This window comes from Heteronotia binoei, chromosome 19, assembly GCF_032191835.1.
Source record: "Heteronotia binoei isolate CCM8104 ecotype False Entrance Well chromosome 19, APGP_CSIRO_Hbin_v1, whole genome shotgun sequence".
NCBI lineage: Eukaryota > Metazoa > Chordata > Lepidosauria > Squamata > Gekkonidae > Heteronotia > Heteronotia binoei.
Window position 1 is genome coordinate 13,210,064 of NC_083241.1, and position 25,131 is coordinate 13,235,194.

The following is a 25,131-nucleotide window of genomic DNA, read 5'->3' on the forward strand; positions in this document are numbered from 1 at the left end:
TACAAGTGTTCACATGTTACAGCGAACCCGTGAATATCTTTGTATGTACATCATATGTCTGTTTGTAAGTCTACACACATTCACTTGACAAATAAAATGGGGCCAATACCTGGATAAATGAGGTTTAAATCACATGCATTAGAACCTGAGAATTACCCAATACAGATATCAAGAAAATTTGAATGTGTGGTATACATGAATTGTACCTCCGTTTGCTGTGTCAACATCCTTATTGCACCTCAACTGTTTTATAATATCCATTATCGCCTTGAAATATAAAACCTTTTAACTTCAAGCCAAATGCAAGTAGGGTATAAAAGAGCTGGATAAGCTGCTGCCCAGTTCTTTAGTTGTATGTACAAATCTGCTTCTCGTATAGTGGAACGATAGTTGCCGTTCCTCTTCTCATTTCCTGGTCCTTTGCCCTTAGCCGTGGTTTGAGATGCATTAATTAGGCAGTTGAAACCTTCCGTCGCCCCCATCTTCGTGTCAGGAAAAGACGGCAACCAAAAAGATAAAATAAAATTGGGTGGATGGTATGTAGCAGTTGCTGAGGACGATGGGGTGTGGTTAGAGAAGTGTCAAGAATAGAGATGAAAGGGGAAGTTGGTGATCAGGTCTGGGGTTGTGTTCAGGTGAGATGTCGTCTTGTTTTTTGAGAATTCAGTATAGAAACTTGACCTGGAAGAAAAGACTGGGGGGGGGGGGATTCCAAATGTGCTGTTTCTGTTGGTTGCAGGGAGATTTGAAATAGTTACACAATTGCCTTTCCCAGAGATCAGTCGATTTTTGTTGAGGGTTTGGATTCATTTTCATTCATTAGACCTTTATTGGCATTAATAAGTGTAGTTTAAAACCAACAGTAACAGTATAGAATATAATAAAACCTTGAAGTCCAACAAAAGTTAAATGACATAAAATAGCTGTGGGCTACGCATAAGTAAAAGCCTCTCTGATTTGGATCGCAACCTGTAAAAAGCAAGCAACATGAGTAGTGACAAAATTGTGTTTCCCGTGGAGTAAAAAGCGGACCTTGGCACTGTCAGAAAGGCCTTGATGGTCGGAGAGCAATGCATCTAGGTATCTTGCTTGTGGGCTGCTATAGAAAGAGCAGTCCAGAAGAACATGAGGGACCATTTCGATGACTCCTTGGCTACAAGGGCAACGTCTAAGATTGTGGGGGATTCTGTGGTATCTTCCGAAAAGGATGGCCGATGGTAATGCATTGAATCTAGCCAGCATGAGTGCTCTTCTTTGGTGAGGATCAGTTAAAAAGAGGAGATAAGGAGCTAGAAGCCCAGGCGTCTGGGATAAACCCAGGTGACTTGGGGAGCAAGATTTCCGAGCTGCCTCAGTCAGACATTGCAACTGGATATCTAGAAGTCTACGTTTGATGGCTTGAAATACCGCAGAAGCAGAGGATAGATAAAATGCATCCAAGGAAATTCCTATGGATGTGATTTTCTTTTGGATCAGGGTCAACCATTTTGATGCATGATGGTCCGTCAGCATCAAAAAGGTGAAAGAATTCTGTTCAAAATTAAATAAAAGGCGCAGCCAAAACTTAAAGGTCAAAAGCCAGGCGCGAGTTTCCAGCAGCAACAGTCCAGTTTCCATGCAAATTGCAGCATAAGCATAAGGTTTTGGATTGAACAGTTGCATTCAGTGGCGAATGGAGCAGATAGATTTGACTGGGAAAAGAGAGCTGTTTACCTGCCTGTCCAGTCTGGAGGGAGGGAAATGCCTGAAGGATGCTGGCATATGTGGAGAGAGAGGAAAGTGCTGTAATAATTGGCCTTAGCTGCTCAGAGCTAGATTTTTCTGCCACCCCACCCAAGTGACTTCTTGGGAAGGTATAATCTTCCCGTATGTGCCCCGGAGGTTGCTTTGTTCAGCCTCCCAAGATAGGTTGACCGTCCCTGGCTCAAGAGATACCCGACTTGCCTCTACCAGAGCCAGGTCCTTTTCGGTCCTGGCCCCAACCTGGTGGAATCGGATCCCTATGGAGATCCGGGCCCTACCTGGCTTGCTAGCCTTCCGTAAGGCCTGTAAAACGGGGCTGTTCCGCCAGGTTTTCGGGTGAGGCAGCAGGCATCTATCCATTAGATCGGTTGGCGTCCCCTACGGTACTATTCTACTGCGCTGAGTTGCTGTATTGCTTGGACTATCCTGTTGTACTGAATATTGTATTTGGTTTTTATTATGATGTTGTGATTTTATTGTGGTTTTATTATTTATGATGTTCTCCGCTCTGAGCCCCTATGGGGGAATGGGCGGAATATGAATAAACAAATAATAATAATAATAATTAATAAGGACTCGCACGTACAGAGGGGCACACTACTGCACCCTCCAGGGCCAGCCTTACTGCTGGCAGCTTTCAAGCCAACCCTGGTTGAGTCCTGGAGGGATTGGGCATGCCTTGCTTGGGGTGACAAAATACTTTGAATCCTGTGTGCGCCAGATCAGAACTGAATCGAGGTACATCTTGATACCAGTTCACATCCTGAGCAGAATAGAACATCTGTAATCTTCAAAGGGGGGATGTGCGGTGCAAGAGCCCGCGTGGCTCCAGATTGCCACTGAACGGGGCTTCCTGTGTTAATTAGTGGACTCTCATGCACATAGTTTAGAGGGAACACTGGCTAATGTAAAGTCTGCTTTAACTCTGGTCAAGCCTGCACTCAATCTTTGGTTCAGGAGAGAAGCATCCTGGGTAAAGCCATACTGTATGCCAATGCTGCTAGCTTGAGTTCTCCTCACCCCCCTCCTTTCCTTTGTTATGTAGTTGTGCTTTGAAATGGGAATATGTGAAAGAGATTATAGTGCCTTCTCAGGCCGGGCATCGGGGGAGGTTGGAGCTGAGGAGACGCTCAAGGCCAAAGCAGGCCTGAGAACAAAATTGTAACATCAATGTGAATGTGCCCTGCATAGTACCCCTCCCTCAAGAATCCCTTTGAAGTGTACCTTATATGATTACATTCTACTGTATGATCTTTAGTCTTTCAATCTCCTTGTAGTCGAGAACTATGATATCAATAACTAGCTACTTTGTTATCAGCAAAGACTCGTTATTGAATCTACCGGCTTGACAGCTAATGTATTTATATAATAATCCTGCGTGATTAGGGAAAGATTATGTTTAAAGATAAACCTTGGAGATGACTGTTTCCAGCATGCATTGGTTACAGTGCTTTGTTGGGCCTGTTACATTGGAGTACTCTAAAGCAGGGGTGTCGAACTCGTTTGTATGAGGGCCGGATCTGACATAAACGTGACCTTGTCGGGCTGGGCCATGTGTGTCATAAGACGTAATGCCAGGTAGTGGAGATATAAAGTTTATAAAGGACACAGGCAAAGACAATTAAAGGTCTTTTTAAAAACTTAAAACATGGTTAAAAGATTAGCACTCTCGCTTGCAATATTTTGTTTATTTAACAGACTCTGATAACTGACGTCTTTTGTTCTGAATGAGTGCATCAGAATCTGGAGACAGTGTCTGTAATGTAGCAATCTTGAGTATGCTGTTTAGTTGTTTAGGTGCGTATCTGCAAGCTGCAAACCTACTTTTGATTTACTGACTCTCATTATAGAAATCTCATGGTCAATGCTTTGAGCCTAGGACCCAGAGGAAAATACGAAATGACATTGGCCAGTCAGCCAATGGAGAAAGTAGAGGCTTTGCTCTGTAGCTTGATTGAGCAAGCCTGGCAAAGCAAGCTGTGATGCAGAAGGAAGCAAGAGAGGAAGAAGGAAGCAGAAAACATTGAGTTGCTCATGGGCCTGATAGGAGCCCTCTGGGGGGCCTGATCCAGCCCACCGGCCACATGTTTGACACCCCTGTTCTAAAACTTTCCGTCTGTTTTGCTCAGAGGAACTAGGATGCAAAGAGACACCAAAGGCACCAGTATGTATCTACTGGCTCACCAGGACTAAGAATAGCCGTATTGATGAGAAAAGGCTGTTAAAATCATAGTCTGAAATGTCATTTTTTTTCTCTCTCCCCAGTCATCTTTTTATGGTAACATCCATCTTGAGGAAGTGTTCTGGTGTCACGTTCTCAGGGTGCAGGCAGGCAGGAGTCCAAAGCCAGTCCAAGTCCAGAAAGTCAAGCAGGAGCCAAGTCACCAATGCAGAATCACAAACCGGAATCACAAGTCAGTGTCCAAAAGCCCAAAGGTCAGAATGCCAAGGAAATCAAGCAGGTCAGGATCAGGAAGGAGCGTGGATGCAAGCCAGAGAATAGACTTGTTGCTTTCACAAAGTTACCAGGTCCTGGGTGGGAGCTATATGGGAGTCTCAATCAACCTGCTCCCTGGGTGGCAGTGACTCTGCTAGAACTCAGGGCTGAGAGATCTGAAGCCTCGGTGTGCCTCATGTCTTCGCTCTGAACGTTCTTTCCAGAGCCTGCTTCGAACTCTTGAGATGGGAGGGGGAGAGCTTGGAGGAGATTGATCATCAACAGCTGAGACTGGTGCCTGGAGAGTGATTGATGGGCCAGCTGCTGTTTGTTCAGCTGAGGAACTGGCTGGCAACTCTTCCAGGTCTGTTAACCCTTCCAGCTCCCCCTCATCAGGGCTCATGACATCTGGAGATCATGAACACTTTGCATTGATTTTGGATGGGCATGGCTGTAAATAACTTTTGCTTTTGGGAAGTCCTGCAAGTGAGTTTCATTTCAGAAGAAATTTGACTGAGGGCAAACTGCTAAGACGGATTTGGCTGTCATTTTAGTGTCTGTGTTTGCTTTTCATTTATGTAAAGTTTTCTAACCTGTGTGTGGTTTTTAATCTTTGTTTTTATCATTTATAATGATTTGCAGTGTTCATTTCCCCCTTGTGTTTGGCTTCCTCTCAGTAATGCTTTTGTGTCCTGGCAAGTTGTTGCTACAGAGCCAAAGTCAAGAGGAAGGCATCGAAATGTTTTGAATAAATAAATACTATCTGTGCCATTCTAAACTGGGTTCTTTGTGAGCTAGAATTTGATACAGTTTCTATGCCTGCAGTCTTTCCATGGTGTCTGGTTCGGCAGTCTCTTGTAGATTGAAAAACAGACAGTGTAAAGATTTAAAAATTTACTTACTTACTTGAAGTGGATGTCATACCAAGAAGTGAAGTTATGGGTCTGGTCAAGCCCTATCTGCAGAATTTCTGCATGTCAGAACTCGAGGGCTGGGCCAAAAGAATGGAGGAAAACAGGACTGTGTGAAAGTCAGGATAAATGTCATAGCATGCTGAAGTGGGTGGAATGGCATGGAATTCTCCCAGTGGAGTAAGAAAATGAGTTGAGTTATATTGGTTGTCCCCTTTTTCAGTCTTGGTCAGAAAGACTGATGTGTCTTCACTGGCTGCCTTCCAGATAAAAAACAAAAGTTGTTCAGCCATGTTGGTTCATGCAAACTCGAAAACCAAGAACAAAATCCATTTAATACCTTGTATTAAGGTAAAGGTAGTCCCCTGTGCAAGCACCAGTCGTTTTCAACTCTGGGGTGATGTTGCTGTCACAATGTTTTCACAGCAGACTTTTTAACGGGGTGGTTTGCCATTGCCTTCCCCAGTCATCTATACTTTCCCCCCAGCAAGCTGGGTACTCATTTTACCAACCTCGGAAGGATGGAAGGCTGTCAACCTGAAGCCGGCTACCTGATCCAGCTTCCACTGGGATCGAACTCAGCTCATGAGCTGAGGGCTCCGACTGCCGTACTGCAGCTTTACCACTCTGCGCCATGGGGCTCTTAATACCTTGTATTAGGACCGTCCAAACTGACACAATGTGATTTTTTTGTCAGTTCTGTGAGTCCTAGTAAAATCTGTTACCTAGATTTTGCAACTGGCAGGAAGACATACAACCGGCATGGCATCTCCTCACATGAATATGTAGTGGTTGAGAACTTTGCCATTGTTAGATTTCCGGACGTTACGCAACTTGTAAAGGGAGGAAGACCCACACCATTTTTCCTTCCAGCCCCCACAAATGAAAACTCCCAGCTGCCGTTTGACGGTGGGGGGGGGGGCACAACCCACACGGTCAGGGTCTTCACTTCCTTTCTCTTCCATCTGTGTTTTGCCACTTCCTGCTACACCGCCGGCAGGGTTTGCGGTTGCTGTGGAGGAGCCAAACAGCTGCCACTTCCTTCAGCTGTTGCGGCTGTCATTTAGCATCACCTTCCCCCCCCCCCCTCCCCTTGTGTCTCTGGCTGGCCAATGGTTGTGTCAACTGATGACTTGATGGGATGGATTGGGATGTTTTTGACAGACCAGGTGAGTAGTTGTGTTGGTCTGAAGCATCAGAACAAAGTTTGAGTCCAGTGGCATCTTGAAGGCCAAGAGAGTTTAATTCTGGGTATAAGCTTTCGTGCACGAGTTTTGCAACAAGTTTTACAATAAGTTTTATAAGATTATGCATGGGATAGAGAAGGTAGAGAAAGAAGTACTTTTCTCCCTTTCTCACAATAGAAGAACTCGTGGACACTCAATGAAATTGCTGAGCAATCGGGTTAGAATGGATAAAAGGAAGTCCTTCGTCACCCAAAGGGTGATTAACACGTGGAATTCACTGCCACAGGAGGTAGTGGCGGCTACAAGCATAGCCAGCTTCAAGAGGGAATTGGATAAACATACAGAGCAGAGGTCCATCAGTGGCTGTTAGCCACACCGTATAGTTGGCGCTCTCTGTCTGGGGCAGTGATGCTCTGTATTCTTGGTGCTTGAGGAGGGGGGACAGTGGGAGAGCTTCTGGCCCCACCGGTGGACCTCCTGATGGCACCTGGGGTTTTTTGGCCACTGTGTGACGCAGAGTGTTGAACAGGATGGGCCATTGGCCTGATCCAACATGGTTTCTCTCTTATGTTCTTAACTTTGTTCTTTGATAGACCTGCTGCTTCTTGTTTCCAAATCCTCGTGGTCGTTAGGCTTTTCCTTAGGAGGGTCAGTGGGGTTTTTGCTTCTTCCAGGTGAGCATGTGTCCTTTTTTTCTTCTTTTTATAGGCAGAAATGGCTGCAGCTGTCCCCTTTGCTGTGCTGTCAGTTCAGTTTTTGGAACTGTCAACTTCCTGGCTGCATGTAATTTTTGTGGTGCAGCCCATAGCTGCTCAGAAGAAGACTGTAGATTTATACTCCGCCCTTCTCTCTGAATCAGAGACTCAGAGCAGCTTACAATCTCCTATATCTTCTTTCCCCACAACAGACACCCTGTTGGGTGGGTGGGGCTGAGAGGGCTCTCACAGCAGCTGCCCTTTCAAGGACAACCTCTATGCGAGCTATGGCTGACCCGAGGCCATTCCAGCAGCTGCAAGCGGAGGAGGGGGGAATCAAACCCGGTTCTCCCAGATAAGAGCCCACACACTTAACCACTACACCAAACTGGCTCTGAGACCCACAGTGGCGTAATGGTTACAGCATGGGTGTTGAACATATTTGCTATGAGGGCCAGATCTGACATAAATGAGTCCTTGTTGGGCTGGGCCATGCGTGTCATAAAAATGTAATGCCAGGTAGCAGAGATATAAACTTTATAAAGGACACAGACAAATACAAAGATTTTTTTTTTTTTAAAACACCCTAAAATAAAACATGCTTAAAACATTAGCACTCATTGGTCTTAAAGGTGTGTTCTTTGTATCTCTCCCATGGGATCCAGGGAACTGGGCAAAGGAAGCTCTGGCTCTTTCCTGAGGGGGAGGAGCCTCAGCCAACAGAAGGAAGAGAGACATGGCTCAGTAGCTCTGCTGTGCAATTGAGAGAGGCTGGCAAAGCAAACTCTCTCTCCCCCTTTCCTCCCCAAGGGAGGAGCCTTGCAAAGCAAACTGTGATGCAGAACGAAGGAAGAGAGAGGGAGAAGGAACCAGATGACAGCCAGTGGCTCAAGGGCCTGATAGGAGCCCTCCGGGAGCCTGATTTGGCCCCTGGGCCACATGTTTCACACCCATGGGTTAGAGTGTTGGACCAGGGGCAGGGAGACCGAGGTTCATATCCCCACTCTGCTGTGAAGAAGGTTGCTGGGTGATCTTGGGACAGTGATGTGCTCTCGGCCTAGCCTACCCGGCAAGGTTGTTGTGAGGATAAAATGGAGAAGAGAATTATATAAGCCTTGGGGGGAAAGTGGCATGTTAGCTGAAGAAAGCAAATAAAATGTATGAACAACAGCCGTCATAGATAACATGCTGCAGAGTGTCGCTTTGTAGTCTGATGTGATGCTTTTTCATAACATCAGACTGGTCTCAAAGCTATGCTGATCCTAGGTACAGACATGCCCGGGTTCAGCTTCCCACCTCCTGCTTTTGATTCGTAACTGGGTGATTTGGGGTCACCGTGTGATAGTTTTCCCCATTTCTGGCAGCATCTGCTAATAATGTTCAGAGCGAGAGGAGAAATAGACCGAAAGGATGTATCGCTTTGGCAATTCTATTGCATTTAAGTGCATACTTGAGTTTTAAGTATCTTGCTGGTCAAACACTTGGGTTGCGTGCTCAGGGAAATTTTGTGGGAAAATAGGTGATTGGGCTCATTAACATATGCTGCCCCCCCCAGCCAAAAACAAATCGAAGCAAGAAAGGAGAGCCCCGGATGAGTGAGGCCTGCTTGGGCCGGCTAGAGATCCAGCCACCCAAGCAGGCCTCGCTCTCCTGGTTGGCCACCCTCCCACACAGTCAAAAGGCCAGCAGGCTACCCACTACCCAAAATCACATAAGACATGGGGAAAGGGTGGCACAGGCTTCTGCAGGGGTTAATGAAGACTGTTGGGGGTGTGGCAAAGCCCCTGGTGGCTGGCTGGCTGCCTGCTCTCCTAATCCAGGGATTGTTATGTAGCTGCACCTACTATTCAATGGACAAGGTAGGTGGGGAGGAGGAGGGGGAACCCTCAGAAAGGTTCAGGGGCTGTGCTCCTGTGAGCTCCTGCTGAATTCAAGGCCATGGTGTAGAAACAGCTAGGCGATGTATATATTGTCACCCACTCTGAGGTTCTGTGCTGGGGAATGAAATATGTTGACATTTGCATTTTGAAAATGGAAACCAGGAAGTAAAGGAGTGGGCGGCTTGCTAGTTATGTGCCTGTCATAAAGGCGGTCTCTGAAGCAGTGATGAATAAGGAGGTGGGGATGGGGTCCCTTTTAAAAGAGGAGAGTATTTTAAAGTGGAGGTCTGCGCAGGCAGGACTTTTAAGCGCCAGCAGGTGAGCATAGATTGAACTCTTCAGAATGCTGATAGCTGATCCTAGCAGAGCAGTGGGGGGCGGGGGTGGGAGTGGGGGGGGGAAGATTATGCATAAATTACTAATTAGGAAGTCATCTCGTATAGCGAGGCCGAAAGGCTGATTGAAAAGAATCAAAACTCCTCCACCGCTGAGACTTCCTTTTTAAACTTCTGCAAAACAGAATTTCCTGTTTCTCGCCCTATGGACCACAGCTCCCAGTCTCCCGTTGATCTTTCGTGTCCTTCCTTATTTTGTTCTTTTGCTTTTTAATGTGGGATCTTGAGCCCATTTTCTTGTACTGCGGCTCACAACAGCACTAAAATAACTGAAAAACTGAAGTGTGACTCACTTCAGTGGATTGCAATTACATTCTTTGACTCTTGAAAGCTTCTACTCTGAAACTCTTTTTGGCTTCTAAGGTTCTACTGGATTCAAATCTAACTGCATCACTGCAGACCAACACTTGTTAACCACCTGGAACGATCTGCAACGTATTAGTATTTCTGCAGGAAATTAGCTTGTAATTAGGGGTGGAATTCTAGCAGGAGCTCCTTTGCATATTAGGCCACACACCCCTGATGTAGCCAATCCTCCAAGAGCTTACAAGGCTCTTTTTTTGTAAGCTCTTGGAGGATTGGCTACATCAGGGGGTGTGGCCTAATATGCAAAGGAGCTCCTGCTAGAATTCCACCCCTGCTTGTAATCAATACTATGCCAGGCAATGCATGAAACAAAGAACTAGGGAGGATATGAAATTATTTTTAAAATGTCTAGACCACTGATAAAATGCATCTCTCTCTCTTATTCTTTTCCACAGGACAACTTAATTCTTGGCAACAAGAAGACTTCATAACGTGAATTGAACAAGAAGAGTTCATACCATGAGTTGAACCATTTCTCCGAGCTGGATAAGCTTTACCTATTTTTAATACCTCCCTGTTGAATATTAAATGTATCGGAAGATCAACGGCAGAACTTCCTAGCCGAGAATGTATTGGTCCGTGGGATCTGGCGGTGATGACAGCATCAGCCACATGGAGGCGCAAGATGGTAAATGAGAGTAGTTTGATTATGTCCTTTTCTGTTAATGAGCTTATTTTATTTTATTTATATCCCACTTTTCTCCCTGATTGGGACTCAAAGTGGCTTATCATGCTGTTCTCCCCTCCTCCACCTTATCCGCACGATCTTCAGAGGTAAGTTAGGCTGAGAGGTTGTGACTGAGCCAAGGTCACCCAGCGAACTTCCAAATACTTTTAGAAAATTGTAACTTAAATGTGTGCAAAGAATTGGAATCTTGTTGTGCGCTGATAGAATCATAGAATCAGAGTTGGAAGGGACCTCCATGGTCATCTAGTCCAACCCCCTACACAATTCAGGAAATCCACAAATTCCTACCCCTAAATTCACAGGATCTTCATCGCTGTCAGATAGCCATCTAGCCTCTGTTTAAAAACCTCCAAGGAAGGAGAGCCCACCACCTCCCGAGGAAGCCTGTTCCACTGAGGAATCGCTCTAACAGTCAGGAAGTTCTTCCTAATGTTGAGCTGGAAACTCTTTTGATTCAATTTCAACCCATTGGTTCTGGTCCTACCTTCTGGGGCCACAGAAAACAATTCCGCACCATCCTCTATATAACAGCCTTTCAAGTACTTGAAGATGGTGATCGTATCACCTCTCAGCCGCCTCCTCTCCAGGCTAAACATGCCCAGCTCCTTCAACCTTTCTTCATAGGACTTGGTCTCCAGACCCCTCACCATCTTCGTCGCCCTCCTCTGGACCCGTTCCAGCTTGTCTATATCCTTCTGAAAATGTGGTGCCCAAAACGGAACACAATACTCTAGGTGAGGTCTTACTAGAGCAGAGTAAAGTGATACTATCACATCACATGATCTGGACACTATACTTCTTTTGATACAGCCCGAAATTGCATTTGCGTTTTTAGCCACCGCATCACATTGTTGACTCATGTTCAGCGTATGATCCACTAAGACCCCTAGATTCTTTTCGCACATGCTACCGCCAAGACAGAGTTATTGATAGAGTTATTGAAAGCTGGTCAAAGCTTCTAGTGAAAGGAGGGAATATAAAGTACTTTTGTCACTGTGTTGTGCTGTGTTCATAACATATTTGGAATTGGGATTATTCAGAAACACTACGGGGTCTCCTCAGGAGCAACTGGAGCGAGGATTCCTTTGAATGTGGAAGGACTGATTGTTGACTACATAGGGCTGCTTATTATGAACTTTCTAGGTTGTGTCCTTTCTTTGTTTTCACTTCAGGTGTTCTGTAAATCAGGGTATGTTTATAAGATGGTTTGTCTGAGAGTGCTTGGAATAATATAGAAGTGTGCTTTGTATATCTGTAGAAGTGTCTTTATGCTTCTTTGGAGGCTGGCTATCACGGAACCTTTGGGTTTTCTCCCGTCACTCTCTGCCATGTTTCTCTGTTGCACAAACCTCCTAGTGAGGCCTGGAGATCTCCTGGAATTATAACTGAACTCAAAAGATCATCTTCCCTAGAGGAAATGCCTGCTTGGGAGGGTGACCGCTGTGGCTTTATACCTCCCCTCTTCAGACCCTGCCCTCCCTGGGCCACACCCCAAAGCACCAGGAATTTCTCCAAACCAGAGTTGGCATCCCTACACTTCACAGGCAGAAATCCTGCACACAGAAAAATCCTGTTGGGTTCAAGTCCTTCCAGGACATGTTCATGGCAGCTGCAAATTTTTGACTGGCTTCCAAGGCCAACCCAAATTTGTGGGGCCCTGGATGCCAACTTCCAGTCAGTCAAACTATAATGCCAACTTCCAGTCATTCAGACTATAATGCCGGTATTTTGACTGGGGGTGGGGGGCAGCCCTGGAGAACCCCAGGTGAGTGAGGCCTAAGCAGGCCTCACTTGCCTGGGGCTCTCCTTTCTTGCATTGAGTTGCTTTTGGCTGGGGGGGGGCAGCATATGCTAATGAGTTATGCTAATGAGCTCCACCACCTATTTTTCTACAAATATACTTCACTCATACTTCACTCATGCAGAAATTCTTATATTTACTGGGATTGTTTGCCATTTCTAAGTTATTAGGATATTTAAAGATTGTTACACTGTACTAGGATTGTTTGTTTTTGACATAGTCGAGGACCCTTTTGTTTTTGTGACCTCTGGTACTCAGTACCTTTCATGGAAAACAATTATGAAGGATCGCAGTAAGCAGAATATATAGAAATTATAATAGAAATCACTGCCGTAGCGCCAGATTGAACGAAGAACAAATGTTGCTATTTTGGTGAGTAAGCAACTATATACAGTACAAAGGAACAGTACAAAATGCAATCACAAATGAAGTTTGCAAAAGGGTACAGTTCTTCCAAATTCAATTTACAATACAAGTAATTTTCAGCTCGGTTCATTAATTCTTCCATCATAGTACAGCTCATCAATTCAAATTCAAGTTCGTGTGACGCAGCTCGTCAGTACAAATCCATCAGCCGAGGCTATGCCAAGAAGGAAAATTCCGCTTCAGTCGTGCTCTAAATAAATTATGTATCGCCTACAAAGGAAATAGCTGATATTGCCTGCAGAATCACTACACAGAACTCTGTGAAATAGGCTGGACCAAAAGTGTCTACTGCAAACAGGCATTTCTTCCCCATACGGTCATGGATGAAGAAGGTGACCAGAACAAGGCTCGTACCTGGGATTTCTCGTGTGAACGGATGGATTTGTATTGATGAACTGTATAATACAGTGGGTTCAATGCAAGGAAGAGACGCGGGTGCAGTGATCATAGCTCTTTATTGAGTTACAGCATAGAAGTGGCTGAACTAGGAAGACTGCTAAACTGGGCCAATGGGGCCACCTATATACAGTTCAAGGTTCCCGCGCTGGGACACCATTGGATCATTTAAACCATCAGGGGGCTCGTGATTGGAGGAGGACAGCAAGGATTTGGATCCTCCTTCCCATTGTTCCTGAGTCCCCAGGCTCTGACCTAAAGGCTCCAATGAGCCATGCAGGAACATATGAACATATGAAGCTGCCTTATACTGAATCAGACCCATCAGAGTCAGTGTTGTCTACTCAGACTGGCAGCGGCTCTCCAGGGTCTCAAGCTGAGGCTTTTCACGCCTACTTACCTGGACCCTTCTTAGTTGGGAGATGCCGGGGATTGAACCTGGGACCTTCTGCTTACCAAGCAGATGCTCTATCACTGAGCCACAGTCCCTCCCAGAACCTGGTTAATAGCAACATTAGTCCAAATCCACAACAAACTGTATCACGTGAACTTGAATTTGAACTGATGAACTGTACTACGATGGAAGAATGAGCTGAAAATTACCCATCTTGTGAATTGAATTTGGAAGAACCGTACCCTTTTGTGCATGTTGAGTTTGCCTTTTGTACTGTTCCTGGGCACTGTGTGCCGTTGTTGACTCACCAAAAGAGCAAAATTTATTTTTTTCGTTCAATCCGGCGCTATGACAGTGATTTCTATTATACGGTAATTTCTATACTGTTTGCTATTTGTGATGTGTCTGATTGTTTTATCATTTTAATATTGTTTTGTTTACTATGCTCTTAGCCGCCTTGAGTCTGTATGGAATGGGCGGGAGATAAATATAAAGTAAATAAATAAATAAAATACTGCAACCCTTAATAATTTTTTCCCAATCTGCAATCGCTGGCTGTGGTTGAGAGCTGGGCAAGCTGCGTGTGCCTGCGGAGGGGAGGGGGAGTCCCTCTTTTAGTTTCAGTTTCCCATCTGGCAGCAAGGATGAGGAAGAGGAAGTTGGGAGCAGAGGAGGGAGAGAGGGAACCTCCTTCCCCCTCATCTGCCCATCTCTGTGGTTGCTCATTTTACTCCTCTCTTACCCCTTGATCGTCGTAGCATGGCAGTGCAATAGCATCCCCTTGGCACGCGGAAAGAACCCAGTTCAATCCCCAGTGTCTCCTCCTCATTTTCACATGTTGGTTTTCTTCAATGTAAACTTCATTATGTTGCCTTCCCACCCAACTTAGGGTCCCCAAGGCCATGAGCAGTCATAAATCTAGATTTAGGGGGGGGGGGGGTCACCATGTTGTTCTGAAGCAATTTATTTATTTATTTTATTTTATTTATATCCCGCCCTACCCCACCGAAGCGGGCTCAGGGCGGCTCACAACATAAAGGTTCTAACAGTAGAATTCAAATTTTAAAATACAATAGCAATATACATAATTAAAACATTAAAATCAATCCAACAGTGTGCTATCTATAGACTTCCTTCAGTATTTTGGTATCTTGGTACTGGTCAGTTATAGGCCAACTGGAAGAGGACTGTCTTACAGGCCCTGCGGAACTGTCCAATATCCCGCAGGGCCCTGACCTCCTCCGGTAACTGGTTCCACCAGCAAGGGGCTGTGGTTGAAAAGGCCCTGTCCCTGCTTGACTTCAGACAAAACAAAGTTTGAGTTCTGTGGCACCTTTAAGAGGAACAAAATTTATTTCTGGGTATAAGCTTTCGGGTGCATGCACACTTGTATCTAATGAAGTGTGCGGACACTCGAAAGCTTATACCCAGAATTAAACTTCGTTGGTCTTTAAGGTGCCACGGGACTCAAACTTTAGTCATAAACATAAACCGCTTTTTAAAATGCGCACACATAAAGCTATTAAAAACAAACAAAATACATGAATGGGAAGGAGGAATCACGAAGGGAGCGTCAAACTAAAAAGAAAAGTCTTTGCGCACTGATAACAATAGAGGGAAACAGACAAATATCCCTGGGGAGGGAATTGCATAATTTTTGGTGTCACAACCCAGAAGGCCATTTTTCTTCTACCCTCCAATGATGGGCATACCCAAAACAGCATCATGAAACAGGACCTTGCTGTTTGGTCTGCTGATTAAAAAGACCAGGTTGTAGGTCTGAGGTGGACAAAATGTGGCTCAGGAGCCACATGTGTCTCTTTCACACATATATTGTGTGGCTCTCAAAGCCCCCACCACCCCATCAGCCATCTTGAAGAAGGCATTTATCTTGTTAAATCACTTCTCCAAGCCAAGCCGGCTGGCGTCTTGGAGAATGCATTTAAAGTTGCTTTCTTTTCACCTCTCCATTCCTCTCCCTTCCCCCACCTACCTACCTAACTACCTACCTTCCTTTCTTGTCTTGTGGCTCTCAAACATCTGACGTTTATTCTTAGAGGATAGACTGCATCACGGGTGTGTGGCCTAATACACAGTGGAGTTCCTGCTACAAAAAAGGCCCTGGATACTGGGGGCTTATCAGAATGGTAGCCAGGAAACATGTGCTCTATAAAAGAGCATTCTAGAAATGTTCTAGGGGCTGTTATATTGGAACAAAATGAAGTGAATAGAAATGGAGACTTTATCCTCTCCAGATTTACTCTTGGATATGATTAACAGGTGAACGGGGCAGTTGGTTAATGAGGCCCCACTGATTCGTCGGTCACTAGCAGTCGGGGGGGTTGTAGAAAAAGCCCAACAGGAACTCATTTGCATATCAGGCCACACCCCCTGTTTCACACCACTGTTTCACACAGGGCTTTTTGCAGAAAATGCCCAGCAAGAACTCATTTGCATATTAGGCCACACACCCCGATGCAAGCCAGCTGGAACTGTGTTCCTGTGCGTTCCTGCTCAGAAAAATTCCTGCTTCCAGTCACAATTTGCATACTCTGTGGTAGCGCTCTCTCCCTTCCCCATCTGATTACAGCTCACTTCACTTGAAGGTCTGTCTCTTGGGTCATGAAGGCTGCTCAATCAACCGGGTATATCTCTCTCTCCCTGTTCCCACCTTTAGCATCAACCAGCAGACAACATCGCAGTGTGCGGCTGCGTTACTGTTCCAGTCGGTGAGACCGAGATCTTCTTGTGGCATCAGGGAGGGAGCAGCTTGCGGCTGCCACCTACCTGCCTTTTAAAACTCTGTTTTGTTTTATGGTTTAAATTGCACCCCCCCCCCCCAATTCCACTTTGCAAAGCGCAGTTTGTTCGCACCATGAGCGTGGGCAGAAGGTGTTCTCCATCCCGGCTGGTGAGCCGTCAGAAGCGACTCCCGGGAAAGCAGCTGGGGGGTGAATTTCTGTGCATTGCAAGACCCTCTTTACCAAAGATCTTCGGCGCAGGTCTCCCGGGGAACTCAAGCGGACCCTCCCCGTCCTCCTATGTACATGGATTATATCGAATCACTCTTTGGCTTTCTGTTTTCTGCTTTCAGTGAGTGCATTTTAGAACCGTTCATGTCTGTGTGTGAATTTATGGCTTAAACTGCGCCTGTAATAGTTCTCTAGCTGTTTGCCTTAAAACCACATTGCTTAGTATCGCAGGCTTTCCTGAAATAGTATTCATTGCAAAAACCGTTTATCTTGCTTGGGTCCACTTGGGGCACATTTTTAAAAGCATCCTCCCAGATTCAGCGGTATATAGAATGCACTGTTGTTCTCTGTTTGCACAGCGATGCCGTCAGGGTCTGTTTCTCTTTTAAATGATGCTCTTTTTTAGCAGAAAGGTGGGTAAGCAGTCGTCCTACCATTCTGTGAATACAGACCTAGGAGCCTGTCCAAATGACCTCTAAATAAACACACTCCTTGTGATTTACAGCTGTATATGGAAGCCAATAAAACAAGGTTGCTGTCATAGGCTGCTTTGTCCAGATGTTCTGCCGTGGTTATGTGATGTCTTGTTTTGTTTTATTTTATTTTTTTGCTGACATGCTTCTGAGATGGCCAGAGCTTTGCCCCAGATATCCTGCCTGCCCCACAAAATGGGGTCATGGCTGCCTCTTCCTTTCTCTGGATCTCTTGTCAGTTCTCCACCCTCCACTTGCATTTGGGGAGGGACGGTGGCTCCGTGGTAGAGCATCTGCTTGGGAAGCAGCAGGTCCCAGGTTCAATCCCTGGCATCTCCAAAAAAGGGTCCAGGCAAATAGGTGTGAAAAACCTCAGCTTGAGACCCTGGAGAGCCATGAATGGGGCTGTGGCTCAGTGGTAGAGCATCTGCTTGGGAAGCAGCAGGTCCCAGGTTCAATCCCTGGCATTTCCAAAAAAGGGTCCAGGCAAATAGGTGTGGAAAACCTCAGCTTGAGACCCTGGAGAGCCGCTGCCAGTCTGAGAAGACAATACTGACTTTGATGGACTGTCGGTCTGATTCAGTATAAGGCAGCTTCATATGTCCCCGCTAAAAAAAATGCAGTTTCAATCCTCTTCAGCGACCGTTTGCCAGTGGGTTTTGCCATTTCACACTGTAAAATCCAGTTGCAAAGTGCATTGAAAGTGGATTGAAAGTGCGTTATTGAGTGTGTGAGAAAGTGCCCTATGTGTATAAAGTGCCATCGAGTCACAGCTGACCCCGTAGAGTTTTCAAGGCAAGAGACGTTTGGAGGCACTGTTTTGGGAGGCTCAAACATTACTGTCCTGGGCAGAGAAAAACATGGAGAGCCTAAAAGTGGAACATCTCAAAGGACTCTCCAATAATCAGGCCGATTGGCTCAGCAGAGAGGACTTGGACCCAGGGGGATGGGCCCTGAACAGAGAGGTCTTCGGTTTGCTATTGCCTGCTTCTGCCTCCTGGCTGCTGGTATTCCTTGGAGGTCTCCCATTCAAATCCCAGCCAGGGCTGACCCTGCTTAGCTTCCAAGATCTGATGAGATCTGTCTTGACTAGGCCATCCGTGTCAGAGTATGCGCTTGTATGCCGCTCCATTTTCAGGGTTGTTCCCATAAGAGGTAGTGTGGAGGTTTGGGGTTACTGTGTTGGACTAGAACAGGGGTGGCCGAACTTGCTTATCATAAGAGCCACATAAACATCAGATGTTTGAAAAGCCGCAAGACATGAGCGTCAGACATTTGAGAGTCGCGAGGGACGGAGGCAAATGGATGGGGGAGGTGGCAAGAAAGCAACTTTAAGTGCTGGAATGGCTTGGAGAAGCGATTTAAAGAGGCAAATGCCTTCTCCAAGCTGGCCGACAGAGAAGTGGGGACTTCTACCTCAAAAAGCAGCCCCCCCCTGGGCCCTGTATACCCCCAGATCAATTTTCCATTGTACCCTATGGGAATCAGTCTCCGTAGGGAATAATGGAGTGCCCAGCAGACATTTCTCTCCCCCTCCCTTGCTTTCTGATGATCCTGAAGTGGGGGGAGGGCCTCCGAACCAGGGGATCCCCTGCTCCCACCTGGGCATTGGCAACCATATCCTCCTCCCAGATTAACACCTCATAGATAGGACTGCCGGGGGGGGGGGGGTCGCTGTCCTCCTCCTAAAAATAACATAAGAGGTCTGTTTCAGTTGGCCATACCTGTCAAGCATCGATATTTTGAAATAATCAAGCTTTTGTTTTAAAATCAAAGACTTGTTTTATTGAAACTCCATGACTTGTTCCAAGGACTGAAACCTTGGAAGTGATACAGGTCGTCATAGTGCCTATTGTCTTAAAGGTTACTTCAAAGGCAGGGTTACAGATAACTTCAAAAGAATAACATAAAGATGTAAATTGCATTGAAGGTTCAAAGGCTACTAACAACTATCTCGTTGGTTGCTAAGGAATGTGGACATCTCCGTTTCTCACACATTCTCTACTTGCTGATAAGGCATGTTGGTGAGAACCTGTGGGAGAGGCATTTTACATTTCTATTACAAGGTTACTTACATCTTCTGAGGCATGGAGATTTATTATGCATCTACTGAAAGAAAGGAAAGAGGAAGAGAGGGGGGAAGGCGGAAGGAGAAAATATGAATGAAACAACACTTAGAAATAGCATGCTTGACAATACCGTGCACAGGAACACAACATCTCTCTTCCGCCTTGCACCGTAGTTGTGAGCAGAACTGGGGCAGAACGTGGCGGTCGTTGCCTTTTAAAGATGCTAAAAAAACCTGTCTGGGATGTGAAGTGGCCGGGTGTCACCCGATCTTATCAGATCCCAGAAGCTAAGCAGGGTCAGTGCTTGGATAGGGGGCCACCGAGGAAGAATCTGTAGAGGAAGGCGATGGCAAAACCACCTCTACTCCTCACTGGCTTGAAAGCCCCTTGCTGGGGTCACCATGAATTGACCCTATCTTGCTGGAAAAAGGAATTTCATTCAGCACAGAATACAAGTAGCCCCTGAACGTGTCTCCTTTCAGGTACGATTGCTAACAACATAGATAAATTCCAGGAGAGGAAAAAAATCAACCATTAGGAGTTGCTTAGTAACCGGCGAAGCTGCTGGCTTTGATTGGCAGCCTTGAACCAAAAAGAATCCGGTCCTTTAAGACAGCCCAAGATGTCTCAGCAAATGGTTCATTGTTTGCGTTCTTTGTGAACCCAGAAACTCAGTTAAGACGCTGCAGTCAGAATTTGAAGCTCTCTCCCTCTGACGCGTGCTCTTGCTTGCAATTTTGCGTCCTATCTTGCTTCCACAGTTTGCTTAGGCTTTGTTCAGACGTGAGGCAAAACCATGGCTCAGTGAAACTCAACTCTGGTTATTGTGATTGTCTGAATGCAGGGCGTTCCATTAATTTCCATTCATTAGGGCCCATTATGCCAGGATCCAAAGCTGGCTTTGTTATCCCTGGTTAGACTTAACTGTGATTTTGCGTAACGTCTGAAGGCAGGCCTCCGGGCTTAAACTTGGTTTGGCTTATTTTGTGGGGATACTGCCCCAGGCTATGCGGAGAAGGGAATGAATTTGTCAAGGCCAAAATCAGGACTCGAATGATTTTTCTGTGAGTTGAGTCCCGGTTTCGCAAACTAGCTACGGTTGGACATAAACCAGGACCGATTCCCCACTAGCCTTATGCCGCTCTCACTCTCTTCTTCTCCGCGGGGCTTCTCTCGGATTTCACACTATCTGCCCCGGGGCTGCAACTTGCTCCGCCTCTTTCGCGCAGCAAACAAGATCCTCTAAAAACCAGTTTCTGTTTGCTGCTCGAAAAAGGTGAAGCTAGTTGCGGCCCCGGGGCAGATAGTGTGAAATCCAACAGAAGCCCCATGGAGAAAAGGAGCCTGAGAGCAGCATAAGGCTAGTAGGGAATTGGTCCTGGTTTTTGTGTTAACGCTTCAACTGCGCCGTAATGTCATTTCAGCACTGGCACCAGCTATTTCTTAAAGATAACTAGGATTGCCGTGTGGTCTGGTGCGTTTCCACTCCTCAGTTCCAGGAAATCCTGGTTATCCGTAAATTGGGAGTCCCCAATATCAGTGCTCATTGGGCGCTTTGGTGCCTGCCAAGTTGCTTCCTGGCATTTGAGAAGTTATTTTTTAGAAAGTGGGCTGGATAGGTGGGGCCAGCAGGGCTTCCGATTGGCTGTGCAGCAGCTTGCTAGACAGATCTCATGGATGGCTTCACCTCTTGCGGCAGCCATTTTGTTATCGTGCCTGTCACCCTGTGTTAGAATTGTAAAGGTGCCAACAGGGTCGAAAAGGTTTGGGAGCGCCTCTACTCTAAATAGTAGTTGCCCTCAATCCAGACATAATGCTAATCTATGGTTAGAGAAAACAATTGGCTGGGTAATTTGCATGTGAGAAAAGGATTCTAGATGAGTGGTTGTGTTAGTCTGTGGCAGTAAAACTAAAACAAGGAGTCGAGTGGCTTTTCATAGACTGAGACCAATTTCCCACTAGCTTTATGCCACTCTCACGCTTCTCTTCTCCGCAGGGCTTCTGTCGGATTTCACACAATCTGCCTGGGATTGCAACTAGCTTCACCTTTTTCGAGCAGCAAACAGAAACTGGTTTTTAGAGGATCTTGTTTGCTGCGCGAAAGAGGGGAAGTGAGTTGCAACCCTGGGGCAGCTTGTGCGAAATCCGACAGAGCCCCGTGGAGAAGAGGAGAGTGAGAGCGGCATAAGGATAGTGGGAAATGGATCTAACATAATTCAGTCCAGCACAGATCAGAGTTACAAATTGCTTATGCCAGAATACATTCTTTTTTTTGGGGGGGGGGGCTATATTTTCTTTTGTTTCACCTTTTCCGAACCAAATTCCATCATTGTACATACCACCAATTTAATAAACAAAGAAAAAAAGAGGGAGGAAAAAAAAGTGAATTAATGAACCAAAAAATCAAACTCTAAATAGTCATCCTTGAGGAGATCGAATGTGGTTTAGAACAAAATTAAATCAAATTCTTATAATAAAATATATCCATACACTAATTCCATACAGTCAGCAATACTTTAAGCTTACCTATAAATCACTCTTTTTTTGAACCATTTGTACAATTTTTCCCATTTTTTGCTAGCTTCAGATTTCGGTATCCCTTTCACCAAATTTGACAATATATCCATTTCTGCGGCTTGCAAAATTTTATCTAGAACCTCCTCTAATTTCGGACATTCCTTTTGTCTCCAGTATTGCCAGAAATCATTCTGATAGATCGGGGTGGCCAACGGTAGCTCTCCGGATGTTTTTTTTCCCTACAACTCCCATCAGCCCCAGCCATTGGCCATGCTGGCTGGGGCTGATGGGAGTTGTAGGCAAAAAACATCTGGAGAGCTACCGTTGGCCGCCCCTGTGATAAATTAAGATCAGCAGCCGTGTAGCCCCGGAAAGCTCAACCCCATCAGATCAAAGTAGGAGTCAAGTGGCACCTTTAAGACCAACAAAGTTTTATTTAGAATGTAAGCTTTCGTGTGCATGCAGACTTCTTCAGATGAGGGGAAGGACTCTGGCAGGTACTTGGACCGGAGACCTCCTTGGGATACCATAGCTGGGAGCAACGATCCCTCTAAGCTGCGGAGTCTTGTGAGCGAAAATTCTACTTCATGAGCTATTGGCATTAAAGTGTGAGGTACCACATACAATTAGTTTGCTCTGGGGCCGTCCTTCCTGAGCTGAGACGAAAATGTGTGAGCCGGAGGCTAAAAAACTGTGAGCTAGCTCAAACTAACTCAGCTTAGGGAGGACACCGGCTGGGAGGCAGGGGCGGACTTTACGCAGCCACTTCTCTGAATATCCTCCCTGCCCCCAGTAGGGGTCAGTCACCAGAGGTCGCCACGACTTCCAGGTGCATACAAACACATGCACAAATACAAAAATGCAAAAAATACCCCCCCCCCCCCAGAATAGAAAGATAGGTGACCGTATTAGTCTGTCTGTAGTAGTAGAAAAGAACAAGAGTCCAGTACCACCTGCAACACTACCAAAATTTGTGGCAAGGTAGGAGCTTTCAAAAGTCACTGAACCACAAATTTTGGTAGTCTTTCAGGTGCTACAGGACTCTTGCTCTTTTCTATGGAATGAATGCTGTTAGTCTTTAAGGTGTCGCTGGACTTCTGTTTTAATTTGGAAACAAAGCTGACTGTTTGGAGGTCTGGAAATATTTCCTTTGAAGCAAGCCCGATACCAGGGGTGGCCAACGGTAGCTCTCCAGATGTTTTTTTGCCTACAACTCCCAACAGCCCCAGCCATTGGCCATGCTGGCTGAGGCTGATGGGAGTTGTAGGCAAAAAAATACCTGGAGAGCTACCGTTGGCCACCCCTGCCCTATACTGACCAAAAGCTGTCCCTCTGAGCCACTCAGCAGAATGTACAGTTCCTCTCAGGGGTCGTTTTGTAGAAAAATAGGTGGCAGAGCTCATTAGCATAACTTATTAGCTTATGCGACACACCCCCCCAGCCAAAAGCAACCCAATGCAAGAAAGGAGAGCCCCAGGTGAGCAAGGCCTGCTTGGACTGGCTAGAGATCCAGCCAGCCCAAGTAGGCCTCACTCACCTGGGGCTTGCCTTGGCCGCCCCCCCCCCCCCCCAGTCAAAAGGCCAGCAAGCCACCCACCACCCAAAATCACATAAGAAGTGGAGAAAGAGTGGTACAGGCTTCTCCAGGGGTTAATAAGGAGGGCTCCTGGGGGTGCGGCAAAGCCCTTGGTGGCTGGCTGGCTGCCTGCTCTCCTAATTCAGGGATTGTTATGCAGCTGCACCTACTATTCAATTGGACAAGGTAGGTGGGGAAGAAGAGGGGGAACCCTCAGAAAGGTTCAGGAGCTGGACTCCTGTGAGCTCCTGCTGAATCTGAGGCCTGGTTCCTCTGAGAGGGAAGGAAGAAATTGTTGATTAGAAGTGGCTTTGTGCAATGGTAGAAGATTCCCACCCACCCCAAAATTAAACCTTAACACAGAAGACTGATTTAGCAAAACCTCAGTGGCCTCAAATGGAGCCACAGCGTTAAAATATTTAAAAATTAAAATGACCTAGCAATGGAGGATGAGTCATATGTGAAGCGGGGGGTGAGGAGTGAGATGGCTGAGTAAATTTAGCTCATATATTCCTGGCCTGGTTGGTAGCTTTCTCTGGAAATATGAATGTTTTATACTTATGTGATCTCCAGAACCTTCGCCAGAACTGGTCTGGAACTTACATTGTCGATTTTACCATCTGAAGTGTGATTCATTTCAAGGATTCGTTTAACTTGGAGATGATCTGGTTGACCTTATCTTGGGGATGGCAAAATATTGTGTGTTTTTATTATAATGGTTTTATAACGTCTTTTAAATCCTTAGCTGCCTTGGCGGCCCTTGTAAGGTCAAAAAGGTGGAAAGTAAATTTTGTAATTAATCAATTATACCGGGGTGGCCAACGGTAGCTTTCCAGGTGGTTTTGCCTACAACTCCCATCAGCCCCAGCCATTGGCCATGCTGGCTGGGGCGGATGGGAGTTGTAGGCAAAAAAACATCTGGAGAGCTACCGTTGGCTACCCCTGAATTATACTAATACATTAAAAATGCAGAACAGTTTGTGATTCCACTAGAGACTAGGAATTGTAGTAGGGTTGCCATCCCCCTGATGGAGGTGGGTTTTCCCCCACTTTCAGGGCCTCCAATCCACCGCTACAGAGCTGGAGATAATGTCTGTGCTGTAGCAGTCTTGAGAATGCTGTTCAGGTGTTGTATCTATGAGTTGCAAACCTACTTTTGATTTACTCATGGGCCTGATAGGACCCCTCCAGGGGCATGATCCGTCCCCCGGGCCGCATGTTTGACACCCCTGCCATAGAGTCCATCCTTCAAAGCAGCCATGTCCTCCAGGGGAAGTGATCGCTGTTATTTGGAGATCTGTTGTCATTTCAAGAGATCTCCCGGCCACACCTGCAGGTTGGCTTGAGGTACACCTGGATTTCTTGAGTTTTCTTTGCTTCAGTGTGTATGTGACTTTTTTATGCAAGTCGCTAGTCTGATCTGCTTAGAAGCGTAGAGACGTGTGAAATCTCAAATATTTAGGGCCTTTGTGGCTAGAAAGTAGCACCCAAGAAGGGCAGGGCTCAGGTCCTCATCGGGGTACAGTCCATGAAGTCCACCCTCCAGAGCAGTCATTTCCTCCCAGGGGGACTGATCTCTGTAGTCTGAAGATCAGTTTTCATCCCAGGAGACCTCCAGGCCCTGCCGGGAAGCTGTCAGTCCTGTACCATATGAACATATGAAGCTGCCTTATACTGAATCAGACCCTTGGTCCATCAAAGTCAGTATTGTCTTCTCAGACTGGCAGCGGCTCTCCAGGGTCTCAAGCTGAGGATTTTCATGCCTACTTGCCTGGACCCTTTTTGGAGATGCCAGGGATTGAACCTGGGACCTTCTGCTTACCAAGCAGATGCTCTACCACTGAGCCACCGTTCCTCTCCATAGAGCAGGGGTGGCCAATGGTAGCTCTCCAGATGGGTTTTTTTTGCCTTCAACTCCCATCAGCCCCAGCCATTGGCCATGCTGGCTGGGGTTGATGGGAGTTGTAGGCAAAAGACATCTGGAGAGCTACCCTTGACCACCCCTGCCATATAGGGATGTGGGATGTGTAGAGGGGGGAGCGATGGCCCAGGCAACAGAAGCAGGGTAAAAAAATGGCTCAAGGAGGGAGACGGGGCTGCATTTGATGACTAATGCGGTGCATTTTATTAGACAACCTGGCCTCGCCCTTCTCTGTGCCCATCAAATCCTTTCGGCTGAGCTTTCGGGAGCTTTGATCGGATATT

The 25,131-nt window shown here is 46.2% G+C and overlaps 1 protein-coding gene across 1 annotated transcript in view; it reads left to right on the top strand.

The window, feature by feature from the left end:
• The first annotated feature begins 10,142 nt into the window (after nt 1–10,142).
• Nucleotides 10,143–25,131, top strand: part of LRRK1 (leucine rich repeat kinase 1) — a 133,876-nt gene continuing 118,887 nt past the window's right edge. The window contains exon 1 of the mRNA XM_060260081.1: nt 10,143–10,242. Within this exon, the coding sequence (XP_060116064.1) occupies nt 10,182–10,242 (61 nt within the window). The 5' untranslated portion in view covers nt 10,143–10,181. The remainder of the gene's footprint in view (nt 10,243–25,131) is intronic.